This window comes from Apteryx mantelli, chromosome 4 (assembly GCF_036417845.1).
Source record: "Apteryx mantelli isolate bAptMan1 chromosome 4, bAptMan1.hap1, whole genome shotgun sequence".
Classification (NCBI taxonomy): Eukaryota; Metazoa; Chordata; class Aves; order Apterygiformes; family Apterygidae; genus Apteryx; species Apteryx mantelli.
Genome location: NC_089981.1, coordinates 49831853 through 49848127, shown reverse-complemented (window position 1 = coordinate 49848127; position 16275 = coordinate 49831853). Strand labels below are relative to the sequence as shown.

Genomic DNA, 16275 nt, shown 5'->3' with positions numbered 1-16275 from the left:
TTGAAAACACTGATCTATTAGTTTTGGGCACAGCTAGGTAGGAAACAATTTTCCTGATCTGGAAGGACTTTGGCATTTTTTTTCAATTGGTCCCAAACTGGGGGAGAAAATAGCTATCAAAACTTAGGCAAACTGGTAATCTGGAGAAAAGTAAATTAGATCAGGACAATCAAAAACTTTTCACTTGTTTTGAAAAGATTCATTCTGATTTTAAATTTCTTTAATATAGATATATTTTAGTTTAAATTCACTAAGATGTGGGAGGAAGAAATTTTTAAAGCAACAAACGGAAGTTTGTAATTTTGAAAATGTACAGAGGCTAACTGACAAATTTGAAATAAAAAAAAATGTAATTGGGATATTTATCAGAACCCATCTTTTACTGCAATTTTTTTAGCTCTCCTGTTCCAACAGGAAAAAGTTTATCTGGAAAATTCCTCACCAGCTCTGGGCTGGGGAGCCTCTGTTGTTGAATCTGCAGCTGTGATGTCTTCTGTGGGTTTGATTTCCAGGAGGTGCTAAAGAGCATGTTTTGAAAAATCAGCTCCTTTATGGTGCCTCAGGCCAGGTCGTCAAAGTCATTACCTGCTTTTGAAGATTTTGGCCTAATGATGCGATAGCACAAAGTTTCCTGATTACTTGCAGACAAGTAGATAGCTAAAGCTCTTGTTCTGAAGGGAAAAGCCCTCTCATCTGATTTTATGTCAGTGTATATATTATTATTTAGCATAAGTAGAAGCATGGCATGACAAGAAGGCTAGCTGGAAAGAAAAGGTTACATGTGAGAGTCATGGAAAAATTCAAGGCAAAAGGGGCCTTTTCCTGCCACCTGGTCCAAACCCCTGCTCAAAGCAAGGCCAACTTCAAAGTTAGATGAGGCTGATAAGCACTTTGTCCAGCAAGTTTTGAAAATCCCCAAATTTGGAGATTCCACAACCTGTGCCCATGCTTCCCCCCTTCCTCTCTGAGTAATTTTCTGCTTGTGAAGAAGGGTGCAGTTACATGATGCACTTGCCTTGTGGAAGGGTCACGGGCTCTTCTGTTGTGGGGCTCGGGGTCAAGAGCAGCAGCAAAAGTTGCCCAAATGTGGAGGGCTCTAAACAGCACTGCCAAAGGCAACTGCAGGAAGAGAAATGAAGAGCTTGATAAGTCAAGTGGCTTGAGAGGAGGGATGGGTGAGGGCGAATGAATTTAGATGACCTAAACTGAACTGTTGCTTAAAATAAAACCTGTATGGCCTGGAAGCAGCATGTAAAACGCTGAACACACACGCACATACCAGGAGCAAATCTGTTGAGTAAGGAGGTGCCACTATGAGCAAGTCACTCCTCAGGCTGGCCCTGCACTGCTGGGATTAACTGAAGTGCCAGCGCAGCATGGGGCCGCTGGAGCACAGCAGGGGCGGCGTCTCGGCGCCCTGCTTTCCCCAGCCGGACCACCACACCAACGCCTCCTGGCGTGTCTTCAGTGCAGCGAGAAGGCACTTCGGGACAGGATGAGGGAAATCACGAGAAAGAAATAAGGTAGGGAGTGGTGAGGGAAGCAAGCTGCTGTCTTTATGAGAAAATACAGACCAGAACATAGTCCAGCTACTCACGTCCCCTGTGCCTTCTAAGGTAACGTCACCGGGGCTGCAGGGGGAAAGCCAGCAGTCAGCCACTTCCAAGCTGAGCACCCCAGTCCGAACTGAGTTAGGGGGATAACAGTTAATAGAAAGAGATCAGGGTCTTGTGGTTCCTGCTGACGGCGGTGGGAGTTACGGGCCTGTTGCTCCACTCCGGAGTTTGAGCCAGAGGTAAAACAAACCCACAGCAAGTGCTGGGAGTGGATTTGTCACTGCACAAAACAGTTAGTCATTAAATGTCTCAATTTTCAGACAGTTAAGAAAGTAAATAAGGGATATAATAGAAATTACTTTAATAGTGATTGACCGAGTGCATAATTTTCCATAAATGTGTGATATTCTATTGGATAGTCCTTGTCCAACTGTAGAAGAGGAACAGAAAGGCATTCAAAAAGTTATCCTCAGCTCCTGTTAAATAAATGCTCACTACTGAAGGTTTTCCTCCCCATCCTTCCTGTTCCTCTTCTGGGAGCAGATCTGCACCAATTCTTTTTTGCACTAATTTCTGCACCTTTCTGCACCAATTGAGGGAGCAGACATCCCTCAGCTGCTGCATGCACCTTGGAGACTGTTTTCCCCTTCTTTCTTCCACATCCTTTCTCCCCATTTGGGACCTGCACACTGTTGGCTTTAGGATTTGTCACGGAGATTTGAGAACTGTTGAACAAAACTGTCGGTAAATTCTACCTCCTGCTTTCCCTGATTGCATCGTTCAGTACTGACGCAAGCCCATCATACGTGGCATTATAGAAAAGGCTGAGGAAAACCTGAGTGTCTTCCTACCAGCAGCAATCTCAGCTCGCTAGATGAAAATCTGTAACAAATCTGTGTTAGCCTTTCAGTTTCTCAAAGTTATTGTGAAGGCTCAGCAGGCCTCCTGAATGCAAGACAGGCAGGTGCTCAATTTGAGCTCTGCACCCTTCAGTGAACCATTACCACTGCCTCTCCTACCAGAATTACATTGCATCACCTGAGAGGCCAAAAGTCCAGGTTTGCATTTGGACAGAAATGCTTTCCCATAGGGTGCATCCTGCCTATAACCTCTGGTTTACAATCAGGCAGTGATTCAGCTGCTGTAATTATGCTGAATCAGCAAGATGCATTTAGCAAATCTCCCCTTGTTTCATTTAATTGGGGGGGGGGGTTGCTAGTACTTGTGGCACCTCTGATGCCTTATTATTTTGTTAGAAGCAATTTGTGTTTCACAGCAGATAACTTCTGATTGATTCTTTTTTGTTGGATGTGTTTTGATCAACCCTCTCTCTCATTGATATCTCAGGGGTTGCTGCTGCTCTCTGAAATTGGATGCTGCTCCCTCCTCCAACCCTTGACCCACAGCAGTCATGAAATGTAATTAATGAAATGAGACGAGACAGGCCTGAGTGCCCCGAGGGGCAATGGGAACCTGCTGTGGTTACAGAAGTGTATGATTTTAATGCCTCATGATAAGAGCTAGGACAAACAAAAAGAATAATTACTGTAGAGCAGGTCAGGGAAACTTTTTGCCTTTTGTGACCCTTTATTTCACAGGATCTTTTAATTCTCCTGCCTTGTTGAGGGGTGGAAGACCGAGATAAAGTTTAGCATGGGCAGGCAGAGTGAAAGTAAATTAGTTGTTCAGTATGATGAGACTCAATTAACTTATTTAATTAGTTGACAGAGCTAGGCAAAAAATGTAAAGTGTACCTTAGAGTGTTTAATGTATAAACTAAGACAAATTTCTTTTGATTTCTTTTCATATATGCTGTCTCCCTTTTGTAAAAATGTCCCCCCTAACCCCTGCCCCAATTGAGGAATTCCTGAACTGTTTCTGCAAACAGACAGTTATTTCCCCAGGGAGTGCTCTGAAACTCCTCCTAGTAAGGATTAGAGACTGCTGTATGTGGTCTTAGCTGACTAGTCATGAAACAAACTGGCATAAATGCCACACGGTTTTCCAACATGCATGTCATTTATTCTATTTTAAGTTAATTATTATAAACTACTGTTAAAATGTATCAGGATACTGACATTGTTCTAGGCAGTGTACCGATATAACAAAAACATGATCCATAGTCTGACGATCTGACACTCAGAGCTGTGATACTGCGAAGATTTAAGCATATGCTTAGTTACAGTGCATGACCCTCCTTAGATGAGTTACTCAAAATGCGTGAAGTTAAATGGGTGCAGAGAACAAGAGGCTACAGCAGCATGGAACGAATGAAGAAGGGAACACAAGGTTCATAGTCATCCCATTGCTCTCTGGGAGAAGTCCTACCATATCAGTCCAGCTGCTGCCTCTTCAGGCTTTTTGTAGGCATCCTGACAGAGCCAAACTTGAGGAAAATATTGCGGTGAGTTGGTGGGTGTTTGCAGAGAAATCCTTCCATGCAGACTCCCTGGGGAAAGGAACTCCTATGGTCACTGAGGAATTGACCCTTCTGTATGTAAAGAAAAAAGCAACACACAAAAAAGAAAAAGAATTGCTGAAAGCTATAGCTTCTGATATGCAACCAAGCATTCAGGTCCTGATTCTTTTTCTTTTTTCTATGTTCATTTTTATCTGTCATAGTTTAATAGCCTACTCGGAGCAATACATGGAATATGACCCCTTTATAACTTCTGCTGAGCCTTCCAATCCCTGGATAAGTGATGATGTGGCTTTGTGGGACATAGAAATGAGGTAAGAAGCGGCTTTTACTTGGTAAATTTAAGTAATCTTAGGGTAGTCTTGCTATTTTGTCTGTATGCTCCTCCCACCTCCCTGCTTGGATAGGAAGTTGGATGTCTGTAAATTTACAAGATACAAACACATAGCTACAAGTTAAAAAAGGAGCTGATGTTTTATTTCTTCTTCTGTGAGTTATACAGCCCTTCCACATCTGTATCTCTTGATGTCTGGTGCTCTGTAAGTCAGGTCTCGTCAAGCACATGCAGAGTCAGGTCTAAGAGTTCACAAATGCTGGATGCTGCTAAGGGACATTTGTTGCAGCACACCTCCTTTGGCCCTTGAGAGCCTGCTAACTGTCCTGGGATCCCTGTACTGGGATCCCTGTGCAAGGCGCAGCTGGCCACAACTGGGCAGACGCTGGTGCCAGCCGTACCTGCCTGCAGAGTCACTGTGTAGCAGAGGTGTGCTATGGCATGGGGCCAGCTGAGTGTAGTTCACATGCCATGTGTGACACCTGGCAAGTCTGAAGTATGGTAGATGGACAAAGTGAGTCTGGGCCTCACCTATTAGTGAACAAGCTGGCTTGTCTCTGTGATGGTGTGTAATAAAGAGATGAAAAGGGAGAGGAAGGAGTGCAGGACCTCCAGTGCCTTACACCTCAGAGAGCTCCTCCAAAAAATGTGTATCATGCTGCAGTTTAGACTGTCTTTTGCCCATGGGACATGAGTGTGAACAGCCCATTAAGAGGCAGTTGCAAGGGAAGTCTGGCCAGTATCTTCATCTGTTGCAGTCACAGGCTATCAGCAGGCCTAGTAGCAGGACTAGCATTATCCTGCCTGCCTATAGGTCTAACAGCTATAGGAGAAGGTTTGAATGAAATATAGGGTTTGCCTAAGTCTAATTAATCCACTGAGCTAGCATGGTTAAGGTGTAGCTGCTTCAATGCCCAGTGGCACACAAGTGGTTTCCTTTGCTTCCCAGCCTGTGAGACTGAGGGCTCGTTTATAGCTTGGTTAGCCTTTAGTGTAAGTCCAGAGCAAGACTTGAGCTCTGGATTTGTAGCAAGATGCTGTGTTTCACTGTGCAATGTATGACCTTCACAACTCACTCGCACACATCCATTGGCCAACTACTGCTAGTGCTCAGCAGCTTCTTCCGTTTAGCTGTTGTTGTTCTTCAGCATCAAATCTGAACTGGGAGTTCACTTAAGCAAATCTTTGAGAAGAGCGTGCCAAAGCTAATCGTATCTGTATTTACATAATAATGTAAAGTCTAAGATGCTGTCAGCCCAAGAAAGCCAGTCCATAGAAAACAGTGTCCCAGGAAAAGAGCAAATTATTTCCCTGTTTAAAACCAATGTGATCTGGGACATGAAAGGTATTTTTCATCAGCATCTCTGGAAGTCATAGAAATCTGTAAATCTGTTACTTAATCTTTGCCCCTCTTCACATAATTTGGATATTTCAGGTTTCTTTTTAGTCAGTTTCTCTCATCTTCTCCCTCCCTCCCTCCCTGCAACCTCTGCAGAATACTTCTCTGGATGAGCCCCCATCCACAGGGTATCCAGGCATCCATTAATTCTGCATCTGCTGAGGTAGCTGGAAATCCCAAAAAAGATTTCCGTGTCCCTTAGCAATACAATTTAACCAGATGTCATGGCTTTTATATAAATTTAAAATAAATGCTTGGCTCTTGCTATGATCTCTGCGTTAAGTTAAGGAAGGTGATTTTCTTGCTGATGAAAAAGAGAAAGCAGTATTGTTGAGAGACAGAAGAAAAGACAGCTCTGTATTTCCATTTTATTCTCTCTTATAGGAGAACTCACTGCATCTGCATCTAGTTGCAACTTGCATGAATAATTAAATGTTCCCCAAGAGCTGCAGTAGCCCCTTGTGTTGCCTGCAAAGCTGTTTCTCAGTTAGGAAAGCAGAGCCCTCATTCAGGAAAAGCAAGCTGCTTACACTTCTACTGGTAAAATCCTATCTATCTGAGTATGGAAAGCACTGTGCCACTGCAGTTAATCCTTCATGGCACTTCAGGACTTGGGAACTGCCACTAAAAACCTTCCATTTTGGACAGCACTTTGGCCTTTTCAGTTCACGCGAGAACGTTACACAATGGCAGTGCACCCTGTGCAGTAGAACAGCCACTGATCTCTGAATTAGACAGGAAATTCCCTGAACCTAGCTCGTGTATAGCACTGCATGAGCAGGGCTCTGCTGTCCCTGTGTCTGGGCTGGCTCGCTTAACGACGAGGCAGGTACCTCAGCACTGCTGCCCTCAGCGCTGCGGTTCCCGGGCAGACGCAGGAGGAGCCCGCCTGAGCTCTCTGCACTTCGAGTAAGGACATGCCCATCAGTTTTGCTTTGTCTTTACACCAAGGGGAGATCAAAGTAGGCATTTTATTTACCCCTTCAGCTGGTTTGTCTTCAGCACAGATCGCCACTGCCCCTTAAGGCTCTAGGATTAGGAATCACTGTGGACGTGATGAGACATGCAGTTTAATAGATATGCACTGTTAACAATGGCTGTACTGTCACAAATGTGAGCAGCTGAGCAGTATTTTAATGGTTGTCTCATAGTATGACGCCACCACACCAGAAGCTTTCAAACGCTCTGTGCGCCCAGCTTATGTTCTGATGCAGAGACTGTCTTGAAGACTCTTCACTGTGATTCCCAGGCACTGCCTCTCCCTGTAGGCATCTCTGCAACATGTCTGGCAATTTAAACAATAGCTTATGTAAGCAGGGCTTTATTAAGAAATGATTTAGGAGCGAGGTCATTAGTGATTTTGGATGCCTCTGCATCTCAGTTTCCCAGCTGAGACACAAAATGAGAGCCCGATTATCATGGCTCAGGGAGTGCTTGCTAATCGTCCAAGAGTTAGACATCCAAAAATCAGAGGCACTGAAAAATAAAAGCCCACAAACCAGTAATCATTTTTAGAAGTCTTGGCCTCACTGCTTCTTCATGAAGCTCCCTTTTTAGTGCAAATCTGCAACTGAAAATCCAAAGTCAGCTCCAAGTGACCAGCCAGCGCCATCTAAGATGCGAGAAAGATGCTTTGGAGCTCACCAGGGGCCCAACGAATGTTGCTGACAAATCTCTGCCTTGGCATGTAAGAAATTACCAAGGTGCATTCAAGAAGCTGCATAAGAAATGCATAATGAATAATCATTCAGGAACATAAAGTATGTTGTTCTTAACATGAAACGCACAAGAAATTACTCTTTGAAAATCATATCATGTGCTGTCTCTCTCATCTCGCTATATAAGCAGCACCCAGATAATACGATTGCATTAACAGTGACACTGGTCTTCATAGCTTCTTTTTGTATGTTATTTGCTAGCTTGTATTTCTGCAAAATCTTGAGAAGACAGCATCTCCTGCTCTGATAATCTTCCTCCCTTTGCTGCGTAGTAGCAGCAGTGGCAGCTGCTCGGACAGCAGGCAGAAATGCACATTCCATCTGTTTTTGTCTTCTCTCTCTAAACAGCAAAGAACCTAGCCAGCAGCGTGTGAAAAGATGGGGTTTCTCTATGGATGAAGTGCTGAAGGACCCAGTAGGACGAGACCAGTTCCTTCGTTTCCTGGAATCAGAATTCAGCTCAGAAAACCTCAGGTAAAATCTTTTTCGACTTGAACTAGATAAATGGGGCTAATCATACTCTCATGCATAGGTGAAATGCAGTACTTGGTCTCTGATGAACTGCTAAAAACACCAAGTTGAAAACTGCTGGATGTGGCCCATAGTACTGCTACAGATGTCTATACTAGAATAATGTAAGTAATCACAGGAACAGGGTTTAGCAGTGCCAGTGTTGTCAAGTGTCACATGCAAAAGTCTGCAAATGTGTGCCAATGTGTTTGTGTGTGTGGTGAAACGTGGCATATAGCTCCTAAGTCCTCTAACGTATGCTTATACACAATATAAATATATAAGATTTGTGCGTGTGTTTGTAGCAGGGGTCCTGTGAGTGAAACATGGTTTGGTGATCATGTGCCCAAAGACTGTTGTAGTACTGGTACTCAGCAAATTAGATTTGCACCAGCTTCTTTAAATTCTGACACCTCCTGACTATTTGAGAGTTTGGCCTTCCCACCATAATAGTAGTCTTTTTATGCAGGTATTCTGGGTAACTAATATCCTTATATTCTGAAGAAAACAAAACTTCCATTATGAAACACAATGTAGACACTCACATGATTCTACATCAGGTTTAAAGTCTCTAAAGCCACTGTGCACAATTCTGCTACTTCAGCTATAACAGTAATGGGTAGCAGCAGTAAGTTGCCTTTTTTCGAGAACCAACATGAAAATGATTGCTGTAAGATCCAACCCCTCCATGCTTTTCTGTAGCGCTAATGTAAACCCAATTTCTAACCTTAACACATTGTCCTAAGATATAGTCCCACTGCAGACTCATCTGCAGTTTCATCATCCGTTGTCTCTAACTCCAACCTGAACCCTAACTTCAACTTAGGGGAAAGATCTCCCCTGCTGTGGAGAGAGTGAGGTCAGTAGAAGAGCTAGTTTATTGCTGTATCCTGCAGGTACAGGAAAACAGGTATCCTGCAAAATTAAAATAGGATGGGTAACAACAGAAGCAAATATACTGGTGTGAGCTCTGAGAAGTTAGGGTTTGCAGGATTATGCTTGAAACAGGGCTGGGGCTAACATTAGGACTAGCATTCAGAATTGCAGGCTTTTAAATGCTAGCTTTGTTGCTCTGTTCTGCAAAGTCCAAAGAAGATGGGAGAGGGCTCGTGCCAACCAGAGAGGCAGCCTGGGACAGGTAGAGGTTGATAATCCCTGACTGAGGTTATGGTTCAGATTCTCACCTTCTTGTGACAAAGAGCTAGATTTACTGCTATGTTCAACCATTTCTGCAGAAGTAGGAAGACGGTTGTTAGCATCAGGGCACATGACTTGTGATTAGTGCCAGGGCAAGCTGCAGTCCCCAGTCTGTGCTGGAGGTGAGGGCCTGGGTCTGTGTTAGGGTGCCAGTGTACAGGGGCTGACCAGCAAGGGTGGCTCCTGGGCTCCAAGACTCTTGCATGTAGGATCCTTACCCTTGCTCCTTGACTGAAGTCCAGGAGGTTACAGGCACTTCACAGGCATCTGCGATGGTCTTCACCTGCCCCTTCCCCCCACCTAGTCCTGGAGACACAGAAGGATCCAGCAGCAATGTAATTTGGCTGTGTCTTTGGTTTTGTGCCTTTGCTGGTAGTGAGTGAGTATGATGTTGTTCTCAGTTTACACCAGCTAGGAACTTGGTTGCACTGGCTTTAAGTTTGTGTTTTCTTTATTTTTTTACTTAGAGAATCAAATGCATTAATAAAGTACGAGGACAATTGCCACTTCATTGCAATCTGCTAGCCTGTGAGATCTGAAAGTGAGATTCCCTGGAAAGTGACTTTAAACTACATGGGAACTGGTTATTGCATTTCCTTGCCCAGCAACAAATAGAGAAAGCATGCCAGCAGCAAAACGGTGAAAAATCAATGTGCTTTCATGTTTCTCATTTTTAAAAATCTGGAAGTTACTTGTAAGATAAAAAAGGGATGTTGTTAAATTACATATGAACTTGGCATTGTATTGCTGAACAGTTATTGAACTTGTATATGTTTACTGCAGTTATGCACAGTGGCGCCCATTAGCAATTAAAATGTAGTGATGATGCACAGGATTAATAATCTGTATTGAAATACTCCTCAAATGGCTTTTCTGAAATAACCTGGGGTTGCACTATTGAAACCCAGCAGGTTTTACACTAGTGGGTGTCCCCACACTCATCCTACTCAAACAAATAGAGGAAGTTTCATTGTTAGAAAGCAAGTATTTATTTTTCTCGGTCAGTCCCAGCTGCTCCTCCTGCTGATGTGCCTTCAATTTTGAAATAGGTTGTACTAAAAGGAGGCTGCAGACCAGGGGACTGTGGTAGGAGAGGTTAAATCCCACGTCCTTTTTGGAAGACTGTGGTATCATTATTAGTTAATATGGTACCATTATTGTCATTCTTACAGTATCATTATCATGGAATTGGCAAATGTGGTATGATTATTACCTGATATTGGATCAATATTAGCAAACCTGCTTAGGGCTATAAATAACACTTAACAGGACATAAAGGCAGAAGTATTCATAAGGAGAGCTAGAACAGGATGGACTGTTAACAGTGCTGCGAAGCAGCAGGTGGCTTTCTAGGGTTCAGGTGTGGCAGAGAAAGCTCTTGAATTCTCATTTAAGAATGTGTGGTAGAAAGGAAGGCAACTGCTGGATGCTTAAACAAGCAAGCAAAATTTAAGTTACACCTAACAGCAAGGTTGGGATCTGCCTCAGCTAAGTAGACGGCTTGAAAATACCAGTATCAAGGCTCCCTTTACAGTCAGAGAACAGAAGCTGAAGAGGAGTCAGTGAATCACCCTGCGCTAGGGGAGGATTTCTTTCAGCCTTAAGTGAACATCTAAAAGCAGGGAAATTACACTGTAAAGTGCCTATCTCTCTCCAGCATCTATAAGCCTGGAGAGACTAATTCAAATGACAGTGTCTGCACTGTAGATGTCTACAGTTAAGTGAGATGCATCCCACCCAAGGCCTGGGAAGCTGTGAGGAACTTTCTGAGGGCACAGCATCTAGCATCTTGTTAGAAAAATTACATTTGCAGGTATCTTGTAAGGACTCTTCTCACAGTAGCTATGCAAAGACATGGGAACTGTCACAGTGGGGACACAGCCTCTCTTGGGAGTGTCAGTGGGATCCTCATTAATGCTGGCAGGAGTCCTGTACACCACTGTGCTGTCCTCAAGGCAGAGCCAAGAAAGAGAGTGCTGGAAAGCCTAGCAATTCCTGGTGGTGCTAGCAAAGAGATTTCATGAAGTGTGCAATTGTGAGTGGCTTGAAATGAAAGTAAGTAATTCAATGGTGTAACAAGTGGACCAGTTCTGCTTTTACGCCCAGCAGTGCAAATCCCAGATCATTGGGTTGATTGCAGTGGGATATTTCTGTATCTTTCTAGCTGAGCAAATTGGTCCTGGTGGGGGTGGCCTGTGAGGCACTGCCCGAGACAGCAGCAGCCAAGCCTCGCTGACCTCCCAGGTCTCTTTCCAGTGTGTTCCCATGTGCTAATAAACTTGCAGGATCATGTCCACTGGTCTCCTGGGTTTGGCTGAGCCCTGTGGCTTATTTATTTGCTGGCTGTCCATTATTTATGTGAGAGCAGGAAAGCCAGTCAGTTGGGGTTTTTTTTCTATTTTTATTTTAACTCTTTTTCTTGCTCTCTTTTCTTTCCCCTGTCACTATCTTTCATCTACAATTTGTTTTGCCTCTGTTGATTTTTGAAGTGCGCAAAAATACAGCAGACAAAATGCCAAGCTTCAATTAAAAAAAAAGGCCAACAGAGAGCTGTATAAATTTTTTAAGACCTGGAAATCTCTTGAGACATCTTAAGATTGCTGAGATGTTCATCTAACTGGTGGATTGATTTTTCCCAGCTTCAAAGTGTGTCAGCTGGAAAGAGAAACTACTAAGTGGGAATATGGGACACACTAATTTCACCCAAAGGGAAAGGAGACTGCACACCTGTTTATAGACCTAAATAGAGAACACATGATGCTTTGCAGGAGTGTACTGTGAAGCTTGCAATACACTAATGGAAGCATTTTGTGTGTTACTGTGAATGTATTTGGAAAACCTGAGTTATCTGGGAAAGAATTTTATCTGCAGAAAGCATTTATATCTTATATGACCCCTAATGGCTGAAATCTGCTGCCAAAATTATTTTTCTTTACTTTTTCTTTAATTTTCATCAGAAAATAGAGTTTACAGATGTTGAGGAGAGCAGGCATATTAAGCAACTCCCCCACCTCTGCAAGCCTCTACTTTTCTAAATAAAAACATTTCCATAGAAAGCTTCTAACCAGATATAGTCTAAAGGCCGTTAAAACGCAATTACTGTGTTGTACATTTACACGGGGCTGCACTCGTTTCTTAGCTGTTGCTGTGCAAGGTTCGCTGCCGGGGTGGTCGTAGCCTTTGCCGAAAGGGCGCCGTGGCGGCCGCCGCGGGGGGGTTGCGCGGCTCCTGCGCGGCTCCTGCGCGGCTCCTGCGCGGCGCGGCGCGGCGGTCGGCCGGCAGGCGGCAGGGCAGCTCCACGGCGGCGCCCGCGGCGGCGCGGAGCGGGGCTGCGCGGAGCGGGGCTGCGCTGCCCTCGCCCGGCCGGGAAACTGCGGGTCGCCCTTGGGGAGACCCGAGTGAGCGGCCCGCGTCGCCCGTGCCGGCTCGCGTCGTCCCTGGGTCCTGTGCGCTGGTGGCTTTATTTGGCGGATGTCCCGAAGCGCGCTGGGTGCTGCCTAATCGCCCTCAGCCGTTTCCTGCCCCAGAAAACTAAGAGGCAGAAGAAAGAGGAACTTTCGGTTTAAAAGCTGGGTGCATAGTCTGGGGAAGGAGAGAGGAGGAAGGCTGGTTGCGGGGGGAGGCGAGGGGGAGCAGTGTGAAGCACGCTCCCGATCGCACCGAGTGCCGCGGTCTCCGTGGAAATGCCGCGTTAGTGAAGGACCAGCGCTCTGCCGTGCCCTTGGCACACCTCCTCCCTGCAGCTATCTGCCCCTACGCGCGCCACCTGGGACGGGTTTCTGCTGCTCTCGGCCACACCAGGCTGACCACCGCAAGGATCTGGCCGTCACATTGTGCAATGATGGCTGAACCTCGTGTTGAGTTGTACCTATTACTTTCATTCATTTCCCCTCTTGACTCTGATGTTAAAATGTTTCTTTTTTCTCTCTCTTTCTCGGTGACAGGAAGTGAGAGCAAGATTGTGAACGGTGAGAGATGTGAGATGGGAGGTGTAACAGGCTAGTAAGGTGGCGCACCTGAGGAAAGAGAGAAGTATGGAGCATATTTCAAACTCTGATAGCCATTCGGTGATTTCACTGCCAAGCCAGGGGTGTCATGTCCTCCTCCGGGATGGGGATATAATACTATTCTCTGTGGACAGTCTCTTCTCAGTCTCTGGAGCCATCCATATTTTGCCTTTGATCAGGTTTAAAAATCCAGCTTTGTTTTACAGTGTACCTCAGAAGCAACTTAAAAATTCCCTGTGCTTTCTCAGCTGTCTTTTCACTGAGGGGCAGCTGCAAACAGCCCGCAGCGTCTGGGAGCCTCCATGGTAGCCTTGCAGAGAGGCAGAGCAGATACACGGACGCCCAGGAGGCGCCCTGTGCCTTGAGGGGGTCTGTGTGGGACTAGCAACATTATGAGATGGCTCCTGCAAGTGACAGCAGCTTAGTTACACACTGCGTGAGGATGGAGTGGTTTATCCCTCTAACAACATTTTAGGACACTGGTGTCTATCTTATCAGTCTTCTCCAGATCAACGTGCTATTTTATAAAGGACAAAGAACCCGTAATCAATGCTGCTTTTTCCTCCATGCAGACAGCCTTGGTCCCATGGCTGTCCTGTTCTCCTTAGGGCGCCCACAGAGTGGGAACAGACTGATGCCTCGCTCCTCCCCTGCCCTGTGCAAGAGCTGCTCCCAGCACCTCCCACAGAAGTGCTGGGAGGCAATGCAGAGTCTCCACCTGGTCCCTTGTTAGGATGGGGCTTGATTTCCAGTTCAGAAATTGCAGGACTGAGTCAGAGAGCGCATTTGCACTTTATAATTGAGCACAAATTCCCATGCAGCCCTCCTGTGCCTGCTCCGTTCCTGGGCAGAAATACCTGCCTTGCTCGGGTGAGTGCTGTAGGGATCCCATGTGAACCCTGCTTATGCACTGGATACTGAGGTGCGTCCTGAGATGCTTCCAGTGGCTTCCTCTTGGCAGAGAATTTGCCTGGAAGTCAAGGCTGCAGGGCTGGGAATCCCTCTTTGATGTTTCATGATTTTCAAATACCAGTCATAGTGAATAGCTTTGAAATTTTTACCAAGACAAAACTCCATTTTGCCTTGAAGAGGACATCCAGCCTTGGGCATGAATTTGCAATCACTTGCGGTAAAAAGAGCTTGTTAGCGTCAGGTTGGTTTGGTTGGTTGATTTTCAGATTAAGCCAAATGGTTATTAAAATGGATGGCAAGATGTCACTTTATAATGTTCCCAGTTCTCCCCACAACCATGCTTTCCCAGCCCACCAGTAGATAAGCCAGCAGAAAATTCCCTATCTAGCCATGTGTTTGTCTTTAGTGTCCCAGCTACTCTGGAATGATGAGCATCTTTTCTCTTTCCACCTTTTTTGTATTTACATATTAAGCTCACATCTGAAATGTAATGATAAAATAATTTCTATGTGAAGAAAGTAATGTTTGGCATCAGAGTGTATCACTGTGAGTGCCACCCTCTTCTCTGTGTACATGGGATAAATGGGGGTGTCACTTATTCAAATAATAAGATATAACAAGGCAGGACATCAGACAACCTTAGCATAACATCTTGAAGACTGAAAAAGGCCAATCACACACACACGCACACATGCACACACACTTCCCCCAGCCCGAAATACTTTATTTCAGTTTATAAAGCTAAACTTCATTGCCAGTATCTGACCCTGAAGGTACTGATGTAGTGGTCTAAGCACTGTCCCGGGTTTGTTTCACCGAATGCATGCTGGAGGGATAAACATGAAGGAGAGTGTTCAGACGACCTGGGGGGAGTCAGGGCTGCAGCATTAGCCGCATGCATACAGCGGTTCTGCAAATGCTGGAGCAGAGCCACGAAGGGCAGACAGTCACTTCACATGAATTACCAGCAGTCTTGGGCAATAAGTCGTGCTGGGGCAGGACACCAACCCCCCGGAGCCGCCAGGACGGCAAGCAGGACAAGGAGGCTGGCACTGCTGTTGGTTTGCTCCTTTTGTCCGTCTCTCATGTGCCGTGCCGATCCATACATGTGTCTCCTGGCTGGCTGCGTCCTCCATCCTCCCCTCCCTGGTGCCCTTCCTCCATCAGCGGGGGCTGCTCCCCCAGGCCCGTGGCAAAAGCGCCGCTTTGGGGAAGACACATTCCTTCTCTCCTCGCCCCAGTTATATCCCCGCTCCAGAGATGGCTTGGCCTTGCCGTGGCCCCTCGCGCAGCAGCCCCGCCGCCAGCCGCCCTTCCCCAAGGCTTCGTACACACCGCGCCAGGCAGGCAGGACTTCAGAGAGGCCGGGCAGCGCAGTTTTCAAGGGACACTCTTCAAACCACCTGCCTCATACGATGTCTGCGCTGCCACGTGCGATGGGGATGGGACCCCAGGTTTGGCGACAGGGCGCTGCAGCTCGCCCCGGGGCTGGGACAGGCTGGGGGCAGCGCCGGGGGCAGGCGGTTCACGGTGGCATGGGCTGGGCTGCGTCGAGCCCTGCAGCGCAACGCGTGCCCCGTGGCGCGCAGGTCCTCCTCCTGCTCACCATTGCGAGGGCTCAAGCGGAGGAGAGAACGAACGCCAGTCAGTCAAGCTGCAGGAGGCTTTTAAAGGTCAGAGTAGTGCAGCCCACTGCTAGCTCTCGCAGACTTCGCAGACGGGTTAAGTACCATATTCGGGTGACAGCAAGAGAGACTGTAACAACAGGAAAGAGCACAAGATGAGGCTGGTCTGGCGGCAGTGCCTGGAGCAAGAGACAAAATGCTGCATACTTGCAAACAGCCATCGCACGTGCGAGGCGCGGGTGCAGGAGTGTCCTCTCCCAGAGATACCGGCTGGCAGGAAGGGGAGTGGGGGATGCACAAGGATGATTTATCCTGCCCTTGCACGCAAAACAGATGACTGTCTTTCAAACTGGCAGTTTCCCTCTATTACAGGTAGGGGACCAGGCTAGATGGATTAGCAGCCTCATTTGATTATGGTAACCCCAGTGTTTTTGTGACATTTACATATTGCGCCAGGAAATCCTGACTAGAGCTAGTAGGAGGTGGAGGTCTGAAGCAGAACATTAATTACCAGGGTCTGGCTCCTCCATCTGTCCCTCTATCAAAGGGGTTTTTCCTTTAGAAGAGACTGTATCTTTCTTCTTCCACCATGGAGGAG

The 16275-nt window shown here is 46.2% G+C and overlaps 1 protein-coding gene across 1 annotated transcript in view; it reads left to right on the top strand.

Moving 5' to 3' along the window:
- The window catches only part of RGS6 (regulator of G protein signaling 6), a 290381-nt gene that overhangs the window by 231982 nt on the left and 42124 nt on the right, over positions 1-16275 (top strand). The window contains exons 12-13 of the mRNA XM_013959531.2: positions 4179-4289; positions 7775-7900. Coding sequence (XP_013814985.2) covers positions 4179-4289; positions 7775-7900 — 237 coding nt within the window. The remainder of the gene's footprint in view (positions 1-4178; positions 4290-7774; positions 7901-16275) is intronic.